Here is a 21324-nt window from a genome sequence, read left to right on the forward strand (position 1 = left end):
AAGAAAGTGGTTTTCATGGTAGCTGGCGCAGACTTTGATAAGAACCCACAGCTCTGATAAGACTTCTCAGCCCCTGAGGTAATCAGCTCACCAAGCAAACCAATGTGCTGACGTTCAAACACGAGTGGTACTTTTGTGAGTGGTGTCAACCCACCATAGATAGCCAGGTCAGTTCACGAAATAGCCTCCTAGCAGACTGATGGGCAAAGAGCCATTCCATTTCTGGAAAAGGCCTTCTCTCTTTTACTTTTAAGAAAACTGTTTCTGAAGGTTCATTCCTATTGGGCAACTGGGAGGCTTTAGTCATTAAACAGCACAAAATACTGAAGGATTTCCTTTTTGCCATCTCTGATCTGAAGGGGTGGATGACAATATGCTTTGTTCTTAGAGTTCTGGTCTCCACGGTGGAATGGAAATAGCGGCGTTTCGTAGGTCTATCAACATTTGGTCAAATACTCCAAACTGTAAGAAGCAGGAAAAAAAAAAAACTGCAAACTACTTATAATTAAGTCTAGGCAGAACTGTATGCCCCTATCTTAGAAAAATTGATATTTTAAGACGTGACTGAGTCAAGTCTTATGAGCAAAGTAGAGTGAGGTGTTTTACCTGTCCTGCCATTTCTTGGCCACAAAAATGTGACAACTTCTTCAAGGCTCAGTTTCTTCATGATATTGTCCCTGCTTACCTAGAGTTGTAAAGTTCAAGTCTGACAACAAATACTGTAATATAATAGATTAATACTATACGTAAAATGTTATTATTAATTCAGGTTCCTGGGGGGAGATCGCTGGGGAAGGCAGAAGTATGCAGTATTTGCACCTTATATTTATTTTAGACCTTCTGTACAACTTGAATAAATCTTATTTCATCCATATATCGACTAAGCCCTAAACTTTGTTGATAACCAAGATAACTGTCAAAATTCCTAAAAGTTCATATCAAAATTCATATCAACCATGAATAGACTCAAAAGGACACAATTCTTAAAATTTAAGTTGTGACCTGGGTGTATTCATCATACACACACACCACATCATCATAAATGAGCTTATGGCCTTCATTTTAAAGATTCACAAAAATTCACAGAAAATATATAAAATATTAAAATGGGAAGAGCCGTTTTTATTTACCTTTAATTGTTGTGTTACCACCAACCTCCCTCATTTTCCCAGCATCTTTTCTTCAAGTAGAAACCTACACTTCCTGAACAAGAAGGACCACTGCTCTCTGCAAGTGACTAAAACAAAACAAAACAAAATAATGAAATGGTCTTTTGAAAATATCTAACCAACCTCCAAAGTCTATTGCTTCTTCAAAACGCTGGAAACATTGTTAAAACACTTTAGATGCTAAGAAGTCATGAGAATGAGAGACAGTACGGTCTAGTGGTTAAGAGCTCAGGCTCAAAGTCAGACTAACCTGCCTTTGAATCACAGAAGCACCACACCAGCTACAGCCTTGACAAGCTACTTGACCTTGTGTTTCCCTGTGTTTATAATGGAACCATGTAACTGCTTCAGAGGGTCATTGTATGGAATAGAGGGCATCACGCATGTGAAGTGCTCAGCACAGTGACTGGTCATAATCAATGTAGCTATAAAGGATGTTTAAAGGATGTATAAAGGATGTTTGGAAAACCAAATAGTATGCCTGGCCTGAGAAAGTCTATTACTCCTAGTTTCATTCATTGGCATATATCCTGATAATAATTTCTGACGAATGGAAAAGCAGAAAAACTCCTGTCAGAAGATGTTGATTGTACACAGTAATCATCCAGGTTTTCAATAAAATAAATATTTGGTCTTTATCAACTATCTCACTTTTAAATGACTAAGATTGTTAATTGTATTGGTGGTGTTAATCAGAGTTCTGTTTTTAAATGAACATTTCATAACACTTCAAATGGCTACCTGAGCTGCATGTTATTTTCATGTTCGTTATTTGCCATTGGCAAAACAGCACACATGTTGGAATACTGAATTGTTAATTACAGAATTTGGTGATTTTATGCCTTAATACTACATAACTTTCACTCAGCATATAATGTCTCTTCTCTTCTGTTAATAACTAAAATATTGTTATCTCAACTCGTGAAGGTTTTTTGTAATTCAGGCTATCAGCCTAGGTGTAATGTAACTTCTTCTCTACTACTCGAAGGAAAAACTGCCATGTCCTCATATTATAATCTAGATGTAAGTATAGCTATGGACAAAAGCGAGAGAGACAGAGACAGAGACAGGATACAGAGATATAACTTGCCCTAGTAGAGCTTTGATCTTTGCTTCTTTTGTTCTTCCATGGGGTAACCTGACAGAGATATATCTTATCTAATTACCAGATACATCCTGCTTTTTAATTGAAGCAGTAATTATCATTGACTACAGTCTTATTGGCAGCTGGAATTTGTAACCAAAATTATTTTTTCTCTTGTCTCTTTTCAGGTAGGAAAAAAAAAAAAAAAAGAGGGTGTCAAAGCAAAAGAATAAGAGACCTTTCCTCAAATTTGCATCAAGATGGAAACCTTTTGCCTCAGGGTGTTGTTTGGGTTGGCGCTGGTTGGATGTGTCGTCAGTGATAATCCTGAGAGCTACAGCACAAATCTAAGCACCCGTGTGGACGATTTCACCACTTTTCGTGGGACAGAACTCAGCTTCATGGTTACCACACATAGACCCACGAATCTGGCCCTCCCCAACAATGGCTCAATGCACAACTATTGCCCACAGCAGACTAAGATTACTTCAGCTTTCAAATACATTAACACTGTGATATCGTGTACTATTTTCATCGTGGGAATGGTGGGGAATGCAACCCTGCTCAGGATCATTTACCAGAACAAGTGCATGAGGAATGGCCCCAACGCACTGATAGCCAGCCTTGCCCTCGGAGACCTTATCTATGTGGTCATTGATCTCCCTATCAATGTATTTAAGGTAGGAAGTAACCACAAATGCGTTTGCAGGTTGGAACATATGCTCTGATTCCACAGTTGAGAGAGGTGCTGCAGACTTTTCTGTCCTTTGGAATTTCAGTCTGTGTTTTTACTGAGAGCCATTTCTGCTCTCTTAAAACTGGGTGACATTTGAAATTTTTATTGTTTGTTAAATGTGACACTGACTTTCTAACTTAATTGTTAACAAAATAGTATTTCAGGGATGACTCTTCAAAGTCATGGTCTTGCATGAATGGGATTCTCATGCCAGCCGTGAGCTTGCTGGGTAGATGGGCAATCTGGGGAAGATCACTGGATTTTTTTGACATTCCATTTCCAGGGTAAGACCTGCTGAGCCCAAAAAGTACTTAAAATAAATTTATCTTCAGTTTCGGTTACCTTTTCAATGTGATGCTATTCGGAAGCCCGATATCCATAGTACGGCTTGAAATGAGAAGGGCTTATTTTATTTTGACTATCTGGATGATTGAAGGCAAAGGTCATGCTGGCTTCCGCAGTTAGGGCAACTTAGGGATAACGGGTGCACGAGATGGCAGGCCAGTTGGTGACCTCATTGAGCAGCATTACTAAGCATCAGTTTACTGTTGCCTCCCGCATTGCTTCCGCTCACATTCAAGGAGCACCTACTGTGTGCCTGCTGCAGAGCTAGGCAACAAGGATCCAAAGACAATCAAAGTTAGAGCCTGAGTGGGAGAGGAAGAGAACTCACCCACTGTTGGTGTGATCACCTTGCTCTAGGGACTAGTTAGTACCAAAACAACTAAAGCCAAAAGGAATCAGTTATTCCATATTTGGTCTAGTGGTTGTGTGGGGGAAATTGCTGCAAGAATTCAAGTGAGCTAAAATTCAAATGAAATTTCATCATCTGTGTCAGATGTTTTAGAATGTCTTTATTCCTAGCACAGGGAAAGCACTTTCCTCAGCCTTTAGTTTTTTGTCTTCTATGTATTATCTGTAGAAACAAAACTATTCTGAGCAAGAATATTCTGAAATATGACTTGAAATGGAAAGTTTGTCAGTTGAAGACATGATTAGTTTTAAGTGAAATAGTGGCATCTTGGTTTCAAGTAGATACACTCCAACTGTGGTGAAATGATACTAGCCTACCAGAAAAAGCAGTGGTCTAACCATAAAGATGAAAACAATGATGAAAATTTTGAACATTACAAGGAAAAATCATCTCAAAATTACTCCAATACAGTTTGCAAAATTGGGGAAATTAGACAAAATTGGGGAAATTAAGGGACTTCCCTGGTGGTCCAGTGGTTAAGATTCCACCTTCCAATGCAGGCCAGTGGTGACCTCGGGGGGCATAAGTTCAGTCCCTGGTCGGTGAACTAAGATCCCACATGCCACGCAGTATGGCCAAAAATTTTTAAAAAAGAAAAATTTTTTAAATCACATACCATCTCTTTCCACAGAAGAGCATGAATACATGTGTTTTCTGTTTGAACTCAAAGCAGGATTTCAGAACCAAATTAGGAGGCAAAATTGAAAATATGTAAATAATTTTAAATATTTAGCATATGCTACAGAACTTTTTTTCTTTTAAAAAGGTTTTGATTTTCTCTTAGTGAAATATTACACATACTCAACACGACTTCCTCGGGACATCTCTCTTTAATAAGAGATTTGAAAATGTTGACTTGACTCACTCACAATCACGGTGCGGGGTATTAAACATTTTTTGTTCACACTTACACAACTAGTTAACCAACCCATTATGGCTCGGGAAAATAACATAACCATCTCTGATTAATAATTTCCATTTGACCATGTGCAAAAGCAGCTTTTGACATAACCGTATCTGCTGAGAAGGAGCCTTGCTTATCTCTTTGAGGTGCTACCTGCTATTCACGAGACTAAACTTCATTTCTATTCCGTAGCAACATTTTAAGTCAGATCATCTGAAATATCTCCAAATTCGGTGAAAATTCCAATAAAACTTTGTTTTACATTCATACAACAATGGAAAAAAACTGACACTTCCTTATTTGACCTTAAGATTTTTCCATCTTGGGAATCCAATACTTTATATACCTTATTGTAGTTCTCAACAATGTGGACAGTTTGATGTGTTTTTTCATAGCAGGAGTACATTTGTATAATTCCTGTTTTTCTAAAACTCATGTAGTGAGTCCTTTAACCAACATTAATTTTAGAAAGTAAACCTTTGGGGTTAAAGAAATAAATACTCTTTAGTCATTTCAATCTTCTTCCAGAGGAAAAGAGAAAAGCATTGGAGCGAACAGAAAAGCCTCACAATATTCGAGCGTTATTTCTATTTCCTCCCGGCAGTCCATTCCTCTAGGTTAGGAAACCATAAGATGTTACTGTTTCTCTGACTTCTGCCCAGGAGAGTCAAGAGAAATCCTTCTAAGCAATGTGTGCTCTAGGTCCTCATGCCTTTTCTCCACAGCTGCCTCCTGCTCTAAGAGTCTGATGCTTTGGAGTCTCATATATCAGACCTGTGGATTCCTCTGACCATGTCAAGCTACCTCTGCATTGCAGGGCAAAGTAGTAGCCATCCAGTCTCACTTTACCATTATGTTTAGGTACTGATGAAAAATGCATAGACTTGAAGAACATTCTATTAAAGGGATGCATGAAGCTTCTTTATCTCCCGTATTATTAGAATTAGGTTGAAAGAAGAATGGTTTAAAAGATCTGCTATGTTCGTCAAAGAAAGATAAGTTTTCAAATCGCACAGGTCGTTGTGTTTAACAATTCTATCAATTGCTTTTAGACTCAGTTTTAAGGTGTCTCCAGAGGGAGAACATTGCACTGAGCTAGGTTAGAGTCAGAGTGAGTGAAAGTAGTATGAAGATTGAATCTTGGGGCAAGTGAGACTTGCTGATTAGACTCTAGTAATATTACAAGAAAAAGGAGAGCACATGATAAAGTGTTCTTTCTATTCACATTTTATTATCTTTCTCTCACTTTGAAAGAGTTGTACTGAAACTGTTTCATATATTGCTATGCTGTAAAACACAACTGAAAATCAATGCAGCAAGTATATCAGACGGCTAGGCTGTTTCTGTTCTGTCATTATCCCGTGCAGCTAGTGCTGGGTAGCTTTGGATCGTCTGTGGGCATGGAAGAGGGGTTCACTACACATCTGAATTTCCAAGTTTCCTAGTTGATCTCTATAGCTTCAGGACTTCTTCTGCCAGGCTGTACTGGACTTTGCTTGTACTTATCGAGTGCTGCTCTGCTCAGAAACCCCCAAGAGCTCCTGCTTCTTACTGGTTCCTAACACGCATGTGCAGCTCTTGTCCGAATGTCATCATTACCCCTAAGTAACATTCTCTGCCCTAAATGTCATTCTCAGAGAGGCTGGATATAGTTGCCAAATTGCTGCTGCTGAAGCATGTACAGATCCTAAATTAAAAAATGAATTAGATCTGGAGTTATATACATTTCATAGAGAAGAAATAACCCAGAAAGTGGAGAGAAATTCCTCTAGCCCTTGTTTACACTCGTGCACGTGCACACACACACACACATACATACACTACCTGGTGATAAAAATCGGACAGTCTGAGACAATAAAACGTAAAACAGAAGGGACCAAAAGATGCAAATAAATGCCAATTACCTTCTTGGTTTTCAAATGGCAATGTTAAAGAAACGGTATTATTTATCAAAGGATTACTCTAATTTGGAATTGTGCAAAAAACATATCATTAATTTCATGAGCAGACTGACAAAACCAGGAGAGAGGAAGGAAAAGGAGTTAGTAGATCCTTTCAAATGTTCACACTTGTAACCTAAACTGATGATGGATTCAATTTGTCAAGAAATTACACTATCTGATATCCTGAATTCTCAAGGAATGCAAAAAGTTAGGCAAGTAGATTAATCTGTATATAAAATATTTACATTCATTACAATGGCAAAATAATTAAAGCATTGTATCTGTGTTTAGAATCCAAAAATGCCCCCCAATGACTAAATGCCAATATAGATTAGAAGTATAGAATTTAATAATCATATTCTTTAATGATTTATTTATGCCCTAGAGTGTCACCTATAGGGAGATGGGTTTTAATTTTGAATAGAGTGGAAACCCTAAAAGTGATGTTTGTGCATGGGTGGGCCAAAGTTTGGTGTCATGTGCTTTCAAGATAACTGTCACCCAGATGTGCACACGGATATGCCCATAAACCACTGCACCTTAGCCTCTTAAGTAGAAACAGAAGTGTAGAGAAATATATGTAGGAGAGAAGTAGAATGGAGAGGATGAGAATGATGGTCATGGGAAGAGAGAGGCAGTTGAGTCCAATGACTTGACATAGAAATGTTGGCACAGCAGGGAGGTGGAACCAGTGACGTCATAGATAATACTGTAGATGAATAATGTCTCCACTTAATGTGTGGGGTAAAGCAGATCTCTGAGAACAAAGGAAGCAGCCAGTGATACATCCAGTAATCAGCTGTTGACTATTTTAGTCCACTCTAAGCAACCACCTCTTCCTGAGGACAACAATGAAAAATAAACAAAATTTCTGTATGAAATTATCAGGAATATTTTGCAATGAAAAGCCAAGATTCCCAATATGTTGCTCTGGCAGAGGATCTGAGCAATGTGGAAACCAGAGACATTCACACAAAGCCAGTTTATCTCCATATTCACACAGCCTTTGACATCTTGTGCAACTGGGATCCATCCTGTTGGGGCAGCCATACAAAAGTTGTTTCTTGACACATCAAGAAACACATATATATGTTGTGATAAACACATATCACAACATATAAGTTGTATGCCTCAAACATAGTAGCTGTTCAATTAATGCTTCTTGATATGATTAAAATTAACTTCTTTTTTTAATTGAAGTAGAGTTGATTTACAATGTTGTGTTAGTTTCTGGTGTACAGCAAAGTGATTCATTTATATATATATTCTTTTTCATATTCTTTTCCATTATAGGTTATTACAGGATATTGAATATAGTTCCCTGTGCTATACAGCAGAACCTTGTTTATCTCATTCTATATATAATAGTTTGCATCTGCTAACCCCAAACTCCCGGTGCATCCCTCCCCCACTCACCCTCCCCATTGGCAACCACAAGTCTGTTCTCTATGTCTGTGAGTCTGTTTCTGTTTCATAGATAAGTAAAAAATATGGGAACACTTCACAAATTTGCATGTCATCCTTGCCCAGGAGCCATGCTAATCTTCTCTGTATCATTCCAATTTTAGTATATGTGCTCCTGAAGGGAGCACTAAAATATACTTGTAATCAGATTTTTCTGAGACCTTCAAATTAAAATATTGATGATGGTGATGATGTTGATTTGTCAGAGGGATTCTTTGTTTACAGACAAGGCATAGGGTATTATCTGTGGTCTGCACATACTACTCCCCCAAGCTGATCCAGTTACACACCGTTGCATATGTGATAGATGTTTGCCTTTTACTCATCATCGAGCAAATAAAAACAGGCCTTTCTCAGGTATTCCAGTAATAGTGCTATAATCGTAAAATTAGGTATAGAAACTGTATTCCCTGAATTTTAAGAGAGAAAATGTGTCCCTTCACCAAGCTCTCTGTCCCTTGAAGGTGCATTGCACTCCAGCTCATCGTGTCTTGTTAGATAGCTCTGACCCTGCCTCATCTCCAGGCACCTCTCTCTTCATGTTTTTCGTCTACCCCTCTTCACTCCAGCTAACCAAGAGTACCAAGATGATCCTTCTACCTTGAATATCTTCCCTCATGCCTTCTCTGGCTTATTCCACTTTATTCTTCAGATCTCAGCTGAAGCATCTCTTTGTCTGGCAAGTATCCCTAACATAGACTAGGTCAGTGCCTTTCTCATGTGCTCCCATGACACCCTCTAGTAACCCCCTAAGAGCATCTAACACACGCTCTGTTGTGCCTGCCAATTCGCTTGCCTGTCTGCCCCACTAGACTGCAAGTCCCCTGAGGCACACTGCCATGATTCTCATTTATCATTGTATCTCCACATCCAGCACTGTGCCCAGCTTTCAAAATATTTGATGCATGAGCAAAATACTCGTTTTGCTCAAATACTCTATTTGCCTCTGTAAGAATGTGTTTCTCCCATGCAATTCCGGATCTAAAGGCAGACTTGCTTTTTGAATTCACTGAATCCCTACTTTTTTCCTGCAGACCAGGGATGTCTCAGGGTCCATAAATCTGTGAAAAATCTGTCAACCTAGAGTTGTTTTCCCCTTGTCCCTTTGTCTTTAGAAGTCAAGAGTTCTTGTTCTGTGGTTCCGGAATTATATTGTTTAATTTCCTCTCTCTCCGGTACATGTAACCAATTGAAGAGTCACTTTTCAAGATTTCTGTGCAATATGCATTTTTTGAGCATAGTTGTAATTGTGGTTTTGATTGAAATATTAAACCTACAAGTGATTTGGAATATCAAAATGAACATTCATATCACAGAAGATTTTAGTTACTAATTTAGAGAACAGGAAACATGTTGATTTTCTAGCATGGCTAAAACACAAGCACACTGCAAAAGTTCATTATGCTAACCAGCTGACTTAAGGATACATGTACATATAAAATAACAGAGTGATACATTTATTACCCAACTTGCTGTTTGTTATAAGGAAGTTGCTGTCTGGAAAGGCTTCAGAACCCTCTCCAACTCTACCTCCCCTTCTGACTTTTCGTTTCCTGTGTCTGGGAACCTCATTGCTTTCTCTCATGGTCCTGTTAAGTAATTATTCTCATGTGAGGTTACTGGGCTAACCCTCAGCATTTGGTTCACAGCACAGTTATTCCCGTTTCAGGGATGGGGGATGGAAACCATCCGTAACTGCAAGATCGTTCCCATGGCTGAGGAGGGAGAGATGGATTCAGTCCCCTTCTCATTAGGAAGGTGTTGGGCTGTGTAAAGCATCGTGGTTGAAGATATTCCTCCATCAGACACTTCAGATCACAGAAGAGGTTGCTGTATAATAGTGATGCATAAATGTTTTACTTTTGAGAAAAGAATTTTCACATACACACTGTGTGTGTGTGTGTGTGTGTGTGTGTGTAATGTTGCAGTAATTCCAGCACTCTGTGCAGTAAAAGCAGATGTCCTGGCTATTTTATTCTGAAATATTTCTAGAGTGTCTTTATCTTTTGAGTTGCTAGCATGTGAGTGTTATTTTTTTATTATTACACAAAGTTTATACAGTTCGTGTAAAGCGTGTGTGAACTAAAATGAAAGAGGTATGAAGTTTACTGTCTCTGAAGTTGATTTGAAGACTAGAGTGGTTAGATAAGGAATGTTCTAAGAAATTCTGTCAAAATAAATTTGATATACAGCCAGAAATTCTACAACTGCTTTCTGGAGCTACCATATTCTCTTGAGAGCTAGAGTAACTGCTTTCTATAGCTACACTTTTATTTTTAACTAGGTCTAGTTTTTCTTGGAAAAACTTTCCTTCATTATAAAGTTAATAGTTGGAATTAAACTCAATAATAGAACTGAACGTATCATTCAATGTTAATATTTGATAGCCTTATTTTTAAATTTGAACGTCAAAGATTTTACAAAACCACGTGCTCTAAAATAGTTATTTAAATTTGCAAGGTTTGGAATCCCCAGTGTTCCTGAACTCAAGAAGAAAAATCCAGTGTGCCCTCAGATTTAATACCATTTTTGTGGACGTGCAAATTTAGAGGTTACTTTGTATAATTTAAACTTCTCTAAAAGTTTCATCCACATTTTTTGCCATCACGACTTACTTGGAGACTAGGATAGATAACAGAATCTACTCAAATCATGCTTCTCATAACACTTATCTTAAACACGGGAGTCCTATTATTGGTCCGGCCAAAAAGTTCATTTTGGTTTTTCATAACATCTCACAGAAAAACCCAACTGAACTTTTGGGCCAACCCAATATTTTTTAGATCAAATTTTATACTAGAAATTAATGCGGATGGGCAACTGATTGGCTATGTGGTTACTCAGTTACATCAGGTCTCTCTTCTCTGAATGTTCTTCATTTATTCATTCATAAATATTTATTGAGCTCCTAGTATATACCAGTTACTGGGGAAATAGCAGTGAAGAAAAACAATCATCCTTGTCTTTGTGGAGTTTGCATTCTAGTAGAAGAACAAGACAACAGGCAAGTTAATAAGTAAATATATAGTATGTGAGATAACTGCTAAGGAGAAAAGTAAAATAGGGAAGAGAAATAAAAGAAGAGGAAGAGGGTATTCATCTTAGTGTGAGTGGCTGAAGAAGAGCTCAATACAAGGTGACGTTGAATAAAAACTAGAACTTAAAAGGAGCAAACCATGCCACTATCCAAAGTGAGACCATCCGGCCAGAGGAAATGGCAAGTGCAAAGGCCCAGAGGCAGGAATGTGCCTGGAGGGTTAAAGGAGCAGCAAGGAAACCATGGTGGTTGAGTGGAAGGAAGAGAATAGTAACAGATGAGATCACAGGGATACTGGGGTAGGGCAGGTGATAGGGAGAAGCAGATAACGTGGGGCCTAACAATAGGTGACCATATAATTTATTGTCCAAACCAAGATGCTTTGAGGGTGAAAGTAGACACTATCAATAATTGCATCTGGACAATAGGCATAAACCAAGACTCCTGGAAAAAATAGGAAGCGTGGTCACCCTATGTATACACCTTTATAAAGCCTTTAGCCTTTTTCTCTGAGTGAGATAGGAAGCTTTTAGAAGGTTACGAGCAGGACTTCCCTGGTGGCGCAGTGGTTAAGAATCCACTTGCCAATGCAGGGGACACAGGTTCCGAGCCCTGGTCTGGGAAGATCCCACATGCCGCGGAGCAGCTAAGCCTGTGTGCCACAACGACTGAGCCTGTGCTCTAGAGCCCGCAAGCCACAACTACTGAGCACACATGCCACAACTACTGAGCCCACGTGCCTAGAGCCCGTGCTCTGCAACGAGAAGCTACCACAATGAGAAGCCCATGCGCTGGAATGAAGAGTAGCACCCGCTCGCCACAACTAGAGAAAGCCCATGTGCAGCAGTGAAGACCCAAAGCAGCCAAAAAGAAATTAGTTTTTTTAAAAAAGGAAGGTTATGGGGAGATGAGTGACATGATTTGGTTTACATTTTAACAAAAACATGCTGGCTACTGTGCTGAGAAGCATTTCCTGAATCGATGCAGGAAAAATATGCAGTCTTAAAGTATGTTATGTATACCAATTTATAACATGACCTGAAGCCTAATTACTATTTACTCTGTACCAAGCTAACTCATTTGATCCTCACAGTAAACTTATCCTATATGACTGTTGCCTGAAAATGAATAAACTGAGGCATGGTGTTTAAGGAATATCCTCAAGGCTACACAGTTAGCGAGTTGCAGAGCCAGGATTTGGATCCAGTCTGATCCCAGAGGCCATGCTGTTAGCTAAGCTGCCACATTGCTTCTCTTCCATATGCCTCATAAGGCAAACTTGATAGTCATCCAGATGTCCTCCCTAGTACAGAAATATATTTTCAAAGACTGTGTTCAAAAATAGTCATTCCCTTTTCTCTCCTGCATTAAACCCAATACTTCTTTAGTTGCTTATTTAAGACAGAAGTGACACACTATAAAGGAAGATGTGTATGAAACAGAGGTTGCTCTCCAGAATAGCATTTACGTTGTAAGTCTTGCAGATTGCATGGGAACATCTGTCAAACAGATTTTTGTATTCCATACTCATTGTCATGTTGGTGAGATCAATTGACGGAAGGGAGCCAGAAAATAAAATTTTTTAAAAATGAAAAGAAATGTTAAGTTCTTTGATGGACTGATTGCCTAGACATATACATCTGCTTATCTTCCCAGAGGAACACTTTTTGCCAAACTGGTGTCTCATCCAGCTATCATTGGAAAGGCTAGGCAATTTGTGGCATGAGACAGAAAAGTGAGTGTCTATGGCTATCCCAAGGTTTCAGTTGGCGTACAAACACCTGGTTTTATTGATAAAACTAAATGCTGCATTTCTAGATCTTCCTCCTTAGGAGTTGACCAGATGCATAGTAATTAAAAGGGTAATGTGAAAGCATAATGGATGACATTTGGGAATATGTCTCAAATGATATTTAAAAAGAAGCAAGAAATAAAATACCTAGGAATAAACTTAACCAAGGAGGTGAAAGACCTATACTTTGAAAACTATAAAACACTGATGAAGGAAACTTAAGATGATACAAAGAAAGGGAAAGATACCCCATGCTCTTGGATTGGAAGAATTAATATTGTTAAAATGGCCATACTACCCAAAGTGATCTACAGATTTAACGTAATCCCTATCTAAATACTCATGACATTTCTCACAAAAGTAGGACAAATAATTCTAAAATTTATATGGAACCACAAAAGGCCCTGAATTGCCAAAAATATCTTGAGAAAAAAGAGCAAACCTGGAGGTATCACCCTCCCTGACTGCAGACTATACTACTGTACAAAGCTACAGTAATCAAAACAGTATGGTACTGGCACAAAAACAGACATACAGATCAATGGAACAGGATAGAGAGCCCAGAAATAAACCCACACACATATTCAGTCAATTAATCTTTGACAAAGGAGGAGGCAAGAGTATAAAGTGGGAAAAAGACAGTCTCTTCAATAAGTGGTGCTGAGAAAACTGGGCAGCTATTAATACACGTAAAACAATGAAATTAGGACATTTCCTCACACCATATACAAAAATAAACTCAAAATGGATTAAAGACCTAAATGTAAGACCTGAAACCATAAAATTCCTAGAAGAGAACATAGAATATGCTGTGACATAAATCATAGCAATATGTTTATGGATTTATCTCCTAAGGCAAAAGAAATAAAAGCAAAAATAAATAAATGAGATCAATTAAACTTAAAAGCTTTTGCACAGCAAAGGAAACTATCAGCAAAATGAAAAGACAACCTATGAAATGGGACAAAATAGTTGCAAATGATATGACTAACAAGGGGTTAATATTCAAAATATATAAACAGTTTGTACAACTCAATATCAAAAAAAAAAACAACCCAGTCAAAAAATGGGCCAAAGACCTGAATAGACATTTTTCTGAAGACAGCATACATATGTTAACAGGTACGTGAAAAGATATTCAACTTTGCTAATTATTAGAGAAATGCAAATCAGAACAACAATGAGATCACCTCACACCTGTCAGAATGGCCATCATCAAAAAGTCTACACATAACAAACACTGGCAAGGATGTGGAGGAAAGGGAACACTTGTGCACTGTTGGTGGGAATGTAAATTGGTGCAGCCACTATGGAAAACAGTATAGAGGTTCCTCAAAAAACTAAAACTAGAACTACCATATGATCCATCCCTGGGTTTATATCTGGAAAAAATGAAAATACTAATTTGAAAAGATACATGCAACCCCAATGTTCATAGCAGCACTATTTACAATAGCCAAGGTATGGAAGCAGATAAATGGATAAAAAAGATGTTGTAGGGCTTCCCTGGTGACGCAGTGGTTGGGAATCCACCTGCCAATGCGGGGGCCACGGGTTCAGGCCCTGGTCCAGGAGGATCCCACATGCTGCAGAGCAGCTGGGCCCGTGTGCCACAGCCGCCGAGCCTGCGCTCTAGAGCCCGCAAGCCTGGAGCCTGTGCTCCGCAACGAGAGAGGCCACTGCAGTGGGGGTCCCACACGCCACAACCAAGGGTGGCCCTCGCCGCGGCTGGGGGGGGCCCGCGCACGGCAGTGGAGACCCAATGCAGCCAAAAATAAATAAATAAATATAAATTAAAAAAATAAGATGTTGTATATATATACAATGGATTATTACTCAGCAATAAACAAAGAATGAGATTCTGCCATTTGTGGCAACATGGATGGACCTAGAGAATATTATGCTTTGTGAAGTAAGTCAGACAGAGAAAGGCAAATACTGTATGATATCACTTATTTGTGGAATCTAAAATATAAAACAAATGAATGTATATAACAAAACAGAAACAGGCTCACAGATATAGAAAACAAACTAGTGGTCACCAGTGGTTTGGGGGGAGATAGGGGCATTGGATTAAGAGATACAAACTACTATGTATAAAATAGATAAGCAATAAGGATATATTGTATAGCACAGGGAATTATAGCCATTATTTTGTAATAACTTTTAATGGAGTATAATCTATAAAAATACTGAATCACTATGCTGTACACCTTAAACCAATGTAATATTGTAAATTAACTATACTTTAATAAAATAAAATAAGCTAGAAATCCTCAATTTAAAAAAAATTACAATGAAGTTTAATGAAATTGTTTCATTAAATCTGAAGCTATTTGAATAAGGAACTTTATTAACATCGCTATTTTTTTTTTTTTGGCCATGCCACACGGCATGTGGGATCTTAGTCCCCCAACCAGGGGTTGAACCCGTGCCCCCTGCATTGGAAGCGTGGAGTCTTAACCACTGGACCACCAGGGAAGTCCCTAATATCCCTAATTTTAAAAGCAAACTATATTGAGCATGTTCAAAATATCCAAAATCATTCCTTTCAAAATATAAAAGGTAATGGGCACACATCTCTTTGCCAAATATTGAATAGCATACTATGCCCCATCCCACATGAGTTTTATGTCAGATAAAGCAATTCTGTAGAGTGTCTGTGTATTTTTAAAAATCTGGCCACTGTGAACTTTTAGCTTAGTTTCACAAAACAAAAATGTTTAGAATACTCCAGCGTTTCTCTTTCAAAATGATGTCATGTATGTCACAAATGCTGTGTTTCTCTGCCTATTTCCTCTGTTTCCACAAATTTGATGTTCTTATAGAAGGTAAATTTATGAAAATTTAGGGTAGTGTTACATCATTTAAGTGCCATAATACTTTGTAAACATTTTCGACATTTTATTGAGATGTAATATACATGCAAAAAAAATGTACATTAAGTGTCAGCTCTATGAATTTTCACCAAATGAACACATCTGTGTATCCAGGATCAGGAATCAGAACATTACCTGCACCCAGAAGTCCCTCGGTCACTAATTACCCAAACTCCCAAGGCAGCCACTTTCCTGACTTCTAACAGCATGAATTTGTTTGCCTACTTTTGTGTTTTATGTAAATGGAACCATATGATGTATGATCTTTTCTGTCTGGCTTCCTTTGATCAGCACTATGTTTGTGAGAGTAACCCATGCTGTTGAGTTTAGTTGTAGCTTATGCATTCTCATTATTGTACAGCACTTCACTGTCTGAAAATGCCACAATGTGTTTATTCATTCTACTTAGGTAGGCATTTAAATAGTTTCCAATTTTGAGCTCATATGAATAGTGCATCTATGGACCTTCTCACATGCATCTTTTTGTGTGCATATAGATTGCTGAAAAAATAAATATATACAGATATATAAAACTTAACATGTATATATAAATATATATAACACTTAAATATCAACATATATACCTATATACTAAATAAATGCTTTTAATATAAATCTTGATCATGAATACTTAAATATCAACATATATATTTATATACTAAATATATGCTTTTAACATAAATCTTTATCATAATCCTTTTATATTTTGATCAGTAATTTTGGAGAACCACCAGGGCATGGTACAGTACCGGGAACTAGGCAGAATTTCCTAGACGGAATTCTTTTCTAAAAGCTCTAAAGGCTTGCGTGGCATATGTCTGAACTTTGTTCATTATAATTCTTCTTGGCCTTTCAAGCAAATCTATTATCTGCCTTCCTAGTGGATAATCCCCAAATCAACTCACACATTTACTAAGTGTCTATAGAAAACACAAAGAAATCTAGGACAGCTGTGCCTCTGAGTGGCTTGCATTCTGTGTGAGGATACATATATTCCATCAAGTTAGCCTGAATGCCAGGCGAATGTTATAGTCCAGTGTTCTGTTGAAATTTTTGAGACCATTGAACACAATTTTACTGAAAAAAATAACATTTTGAATGTAAAACACCTATTAACATTTTCTTTAAAAACAGAAAAACTGTCATCTCTCCTTCTCCTAAAGTAATATATACAGCTAAACCAAAATTAATCCAATTAATCTCAAGAGACACAGAAATAAAATTAGGTTTCAGCATTTTCCATTACTGCTGCAGTAAATGGCCATTTATTTTAAAACTTTAAAACACCCCACGAAACAGATTAAAAAGCACTGATTTCAGACAGTAAATGTTCTGAGAGTTTAAGTTGGATTGATGAAATTTTCCAGACAATCTCTCTGAGGTTATTTTTGTTAAATGACATATTTTGGGATGCCAGTTGCTAGGTAAAACTTGGAGGTTTAGTTGTAATCTGGTTACCACATTATTCTAAGACAAAATGGTAAGGGAGGGTTGTTATAGGAATTTACCAAATTGTAGCATATGAAGACAGATCTAAAAGAAAATCCTTCCTAACATCAACACCAAAATTTGCATTTCAACATCACATAAAAGAAATCTTATGTATCAAAACCACTGAGTAGATTTTAAATGGAATTCGATGGCGGTCTTACAAGGCCCTGACTACATACTGCCAAGAAGTTATTCAGAACTTTGTGAAATGTGTGAACACTGGGCTTTGCAGTCTTACGATTGTGCCTTTAAACTTAGAGGATTTGTTGAAATTTTTCCTGCTTTTTGTTCTGAGGAAATAGTTACCTTCACAGTAATATTTTTATTGGTTCCATGGAGTGACCTTAAAATGCCTCCAGCTCCTGGGTTACCGTAAAGGAGGGGAAGTAAATCCAGGGGGAAGTTTGCACATTAAGGTAATATTCCAGGGCCTAATTTGCAAGCACTGAGTACTCACCACTTCGGCTTGATCCTGTCTGATTCTCTGACCCAGGGGTGGGCAAACTACAGCCATGAGCCAAATCTGGCCCAAAGCCTATTTTTATAAATGAAGTTCTATTGGAACACAGCCATACCCATTGCTTACATAAATGGTTTCGACAGATACCAGATGGTCTGCAAAGCCCAGAATATTTACTATCTGGCCATTTACAGAAAAAGTTTATCCACCCCTGCGGCATCTCACCCGCTGCCCTGGCCCTGCTTTTACTTTTTTTTTTTTTTCTTAAGTTTATTATTTATTTATTTTTGGCTGCCTTGGGTCTTTGTTGCTGTGCTCGGGCTTTCTCTAGTTGCGGCGAGCGGGGGCTACTCTTCGTTGCGGTGCACGGGCTTCTCATTACGGTGGCTTCAGATTGGGAGAAAATATTTGCAATCAACATGTCTAACCAAAGGAGTAGTTTCTAGAACATATTAAAAACTCTCAAAATTCAACAGCAAAAAACCAAACAATCCAGGCAGAAAATGGGCAAAAAAACATGAACAGAAAATTTTCTGAAGAGGATATAAAGCTGGTCGATAAACACATGAAAAGATGTTCATCATTATTAGCCACTAGCGAAATGCAGAACTGAAACCTCGGTGAGATATCACTACACACCTATCAGAATGGATAAAATTTAAAAATAGTGACAACACTTAATACTGGCAAGGATGAGAAGAAACTGAATCATTCATACATCACTGATGAGACTGAGAAATTGTAGAAGCACTCTAGAAAAGACCTTCCAAGTTTATTATAAAACTAAACATGCAATTACCATAAGACCCAGCAATTGCAATCTTGGGCATTTATGCCAAAGAAATGAAAATTATGTTCATGCAAAAACCTGTTCAGGCATGTTCATAGTAGCTTTATTTGTAATAGCCTGAACCTGGAAGCAACCCAGATGTTCTTCAGTGGGTGAGTGGTTAAATAAACTATGGTACATCCATTCCATAGAGTACTACTCAGTGATAAAAAGGAACAAGCTATTGATACACACAACAACTTGGATGAATCTCAAGGGAATCATGGTGAGTGGAAAAAAATAAAGCCTATCTCAACAGATTACATACTATAATTCCATTTATATAACATCCTTGAACTGACAGAGTTATTGAGATGGAGGACAGATTAATGGTTGCCAGGGGCTAGGGAGTTCAAGGGAGAAAGGAAGGGAGTGTGGTTATAAGAGGTCATTATAAGGGGTCCTTGTGGTGATGGACCTATTCCATGTCTTGCCTGGAGGTCGATACACAAACCTACACGTGATAAAATTGCATAAATACAAATAAATCAATGAGTAACACGGGAGAAATCTGAATAATATCACTGGATCATATCAATGTTAAAAAAATGGTTGTACTAATTTACATTCCCACCAGCATTATATGAGGCTTCCAATTTCTCCACATCCTCACCAGCTTATTGTTGTCAGTCTTTTTTATTATAGCTATTCTAATGATGTGTAGTGGTAGCTCATTGTGGCTTTAATGTACTTTTCCCTTAATGATGAATGATACTGAGCATTTTTCATTTTCATGTACTTAGCTATTTGTATTTCTACTTTGGTGAAATGTCTATTTAAATCTTTTACTCTTTTTAATTATGTTATTTCTCTTTATATTTTTTAATTGTAGGAGTTCTTTACATATTCTGGACGGAAATCCTTCATCAGATATATGATTTGCAAATATTTTTCCCGCTCCGTAGCTTTTCTTTTCATTTTCTAAATGCTGTCTTTTGAAGAGCAAATTTTAAAATTTTGATGAAATCCAATTTATCAGATTTTTTTCTTTTATGGACATGTTTCTGTGTCATATCTATGAAATCTTTACCTAAGCCAAAATCACAAAAAATTCTCTTATGTTTTTTTAACAGTTTCATAATTTTAGCCATTACATTTAGATCTATGATCACAATTAATTTTTGTGTAGTATATGAGGTAAGCTTCTAAGTTCACTTTTTTGCATACACATATCCAATTGTCCCAACACCATTTACTGAAAAGACTATCGTCTCCTCAAAGAACTGCCTTGGCACCTTTGTTAAAACTTAATTGATGATAAATGTAAGGGTTTATTTCTGTCTTTTCTTTTCTAGTCCAATGACTTATGTGTCTATTGTTATGTCAGTACCATCCTGCCTTGATTACTGTAGTTTATAGTAAGTTTTTAAACAGGTACTATAAGTCCTACTTTGTTGGATTTTTTTTTTCAAAAAATTTTTGGCTATTCTGGGTCCTTTACATTTCTATATAAATTTTAAGATCAACTTGCTAATTTCCTTGAATTTACCTAGGAATTGTATTGACTCTTTGGATGAACTTAGAGAAAATTGCCATCTTAACAATGCTCATCCTTCCAATGCAAAAACATTTATTTAGGTCTTTGATTTCTCCAGTATTTGGTAGCTTTCAGCAAACATGTCTTATACTTCTTTAGTTAAATTTATTCCTAAGTATTTTATTCTTTTTTTGATGCTATTTTGAATGGAATTGTCTCAATTTCATTTTTCATTTCTAGTATATACAAATGCAACCAATGTGTGTATATTGCTGTGGTAGCCTATGACCTTGCTGAAGTCCTCACCATTATACTTGCAGCATCAACTTTTTTCCACAGCTAGTGTGTGATGGTGAAGAATGCAATGACTCTTAGAACAGTTTGCACCAATAATGCAAATGTCAACCAGTAGAAAAGGCAGTCATCTCAGCGTTATCTTGACCTTGCAGGTCCTATGAAAGGTTCTCCTGAACTGTGAAAAGGGATCTCCAGGGGTCCTCAGGCAACACTTAGAGAACCACTGATCTAGATGGTCCCTAAGCACCTGTCCAAAGTCTAAAATGCTGTAATTTTTCATATCTAAGATAAATGTTGTTTACCAAACTTGTCTTAATAACATTTGCTTAAGTCACTGATTTTCATGGCAGTCAATATTCCTTAGACAATTGCTGCATGTAAAACAATGTACCAAGTGTTCTGAGAGAGATGAAAAGGAAATAGAACATTGGCCCTAATCTCAAGGAAATGGTACAAGTCTCTCTCAGTACTCAAGTGTCTAGGAAAGGAAGCCCAGCTAATTAGTAGGCTAATTACATTAGACCCCAAATTTGTATGTTTTCTGTTCTAGGTAGCACTAAAAATAAACCAAATACTTATAATGGAGATACAGTATGTGTCGAATATCAAGACTGAGAAATAAAACTAGGTTAAAATCTATTATTCTTGACATACAATTTAATGTTATCTCATTTCCAAATGACTGGAAATAAGACAAAGTAGGATCAAACTCATTTTCAAATCTTTTAATTCTTCATTTTACACTATGATTTATAACAGACCCTTGACTGGAAGCTTAAAATAGCCACTTACCTACTGTTTTCTCCTGCATTTTACTTATAGTCCGGGTTTACAGTATGGTGCTTATAGCTCACTGGGCAAATTTTCCGTATATTTTAGCTTCTCCCTGGAGAGGAATAAAATACTGTTCATACATTCGAGGTAAATAAATAGTCTCAAGACTTTACCTATGAGATTCCACAGGTACTGACATCCTTCATCCTATTGGGTAGAAAAAAGAAAGGCAAA

General features: G+C 37.4%; 1 protein-coding gene, 1 long non-coding RNA gene and 1 other non-coding gene across 5 annotated transcripts in view; 1 reads left to right on the plus strand and 2 right to left on the minus strand.

The window, feature by feature from the left end:
- Nucleotides 1–21324, minus strand: part of LOC117195987 (uncharacterized) — a 287053-nt gene that overhangs the window by 162288 nt on the left and 103441 nt on the right. Inside the window, exon 5 of the long non-coding RNA XR_004475926.2 lies at nt 21109–21202. This is a non-coding gene — a long non-coding RNA (uncharacterized LOC117195987). The remainder of the gene's footprint in view (nt 1–21108; nt 21203–21324) is intronic.
- The window catches only part of EDNRA (endothelin receptor type A), a 62746-nt gene that overhangs the window by 3841 nt on the left and 37581 nt on the right, over nt 1–21324 (plus strand). For all 3 annotated transcript variants that reach the window (XR_004475925.2, XM_033402833.2, XM_033402830.2), the window contains exon 2: nt 2442–2933. Coding sequence is in view for 2 of the 3 variants with exons in the window: in XM_033402833.2 (XP_033258724.1) it covers nt 2514–2933 (420 nt within the window). In the remaining variant the exon portion in view is untranslated. The remainder of the gene's footprint in view (nt 1–2441; nt 2934–21324) is intronic.
- LOC117196213 (U6 spliceosomal RNA) lies at nt 8076–8182 on the minus strand. The gene has a single exon (XR_004476296.1). It is a non-coding gene; the product is annotated as a U6 spliceosomal RNA (small nuclear RNA).

This window comes from Orcinus orca, chromosome 4, assembly GCF_937001465.1.
Source record: "Orcinus orca chromosome 4, mOrcOrc1.1, whole genome shotgun sequence".
Classification (NCBI taxonomy): Eukaryota; Metazoa; Chordata; class Mammalia; order Artiodactyla; family Delphinidae; genus Orcinus; species Orcinus orca.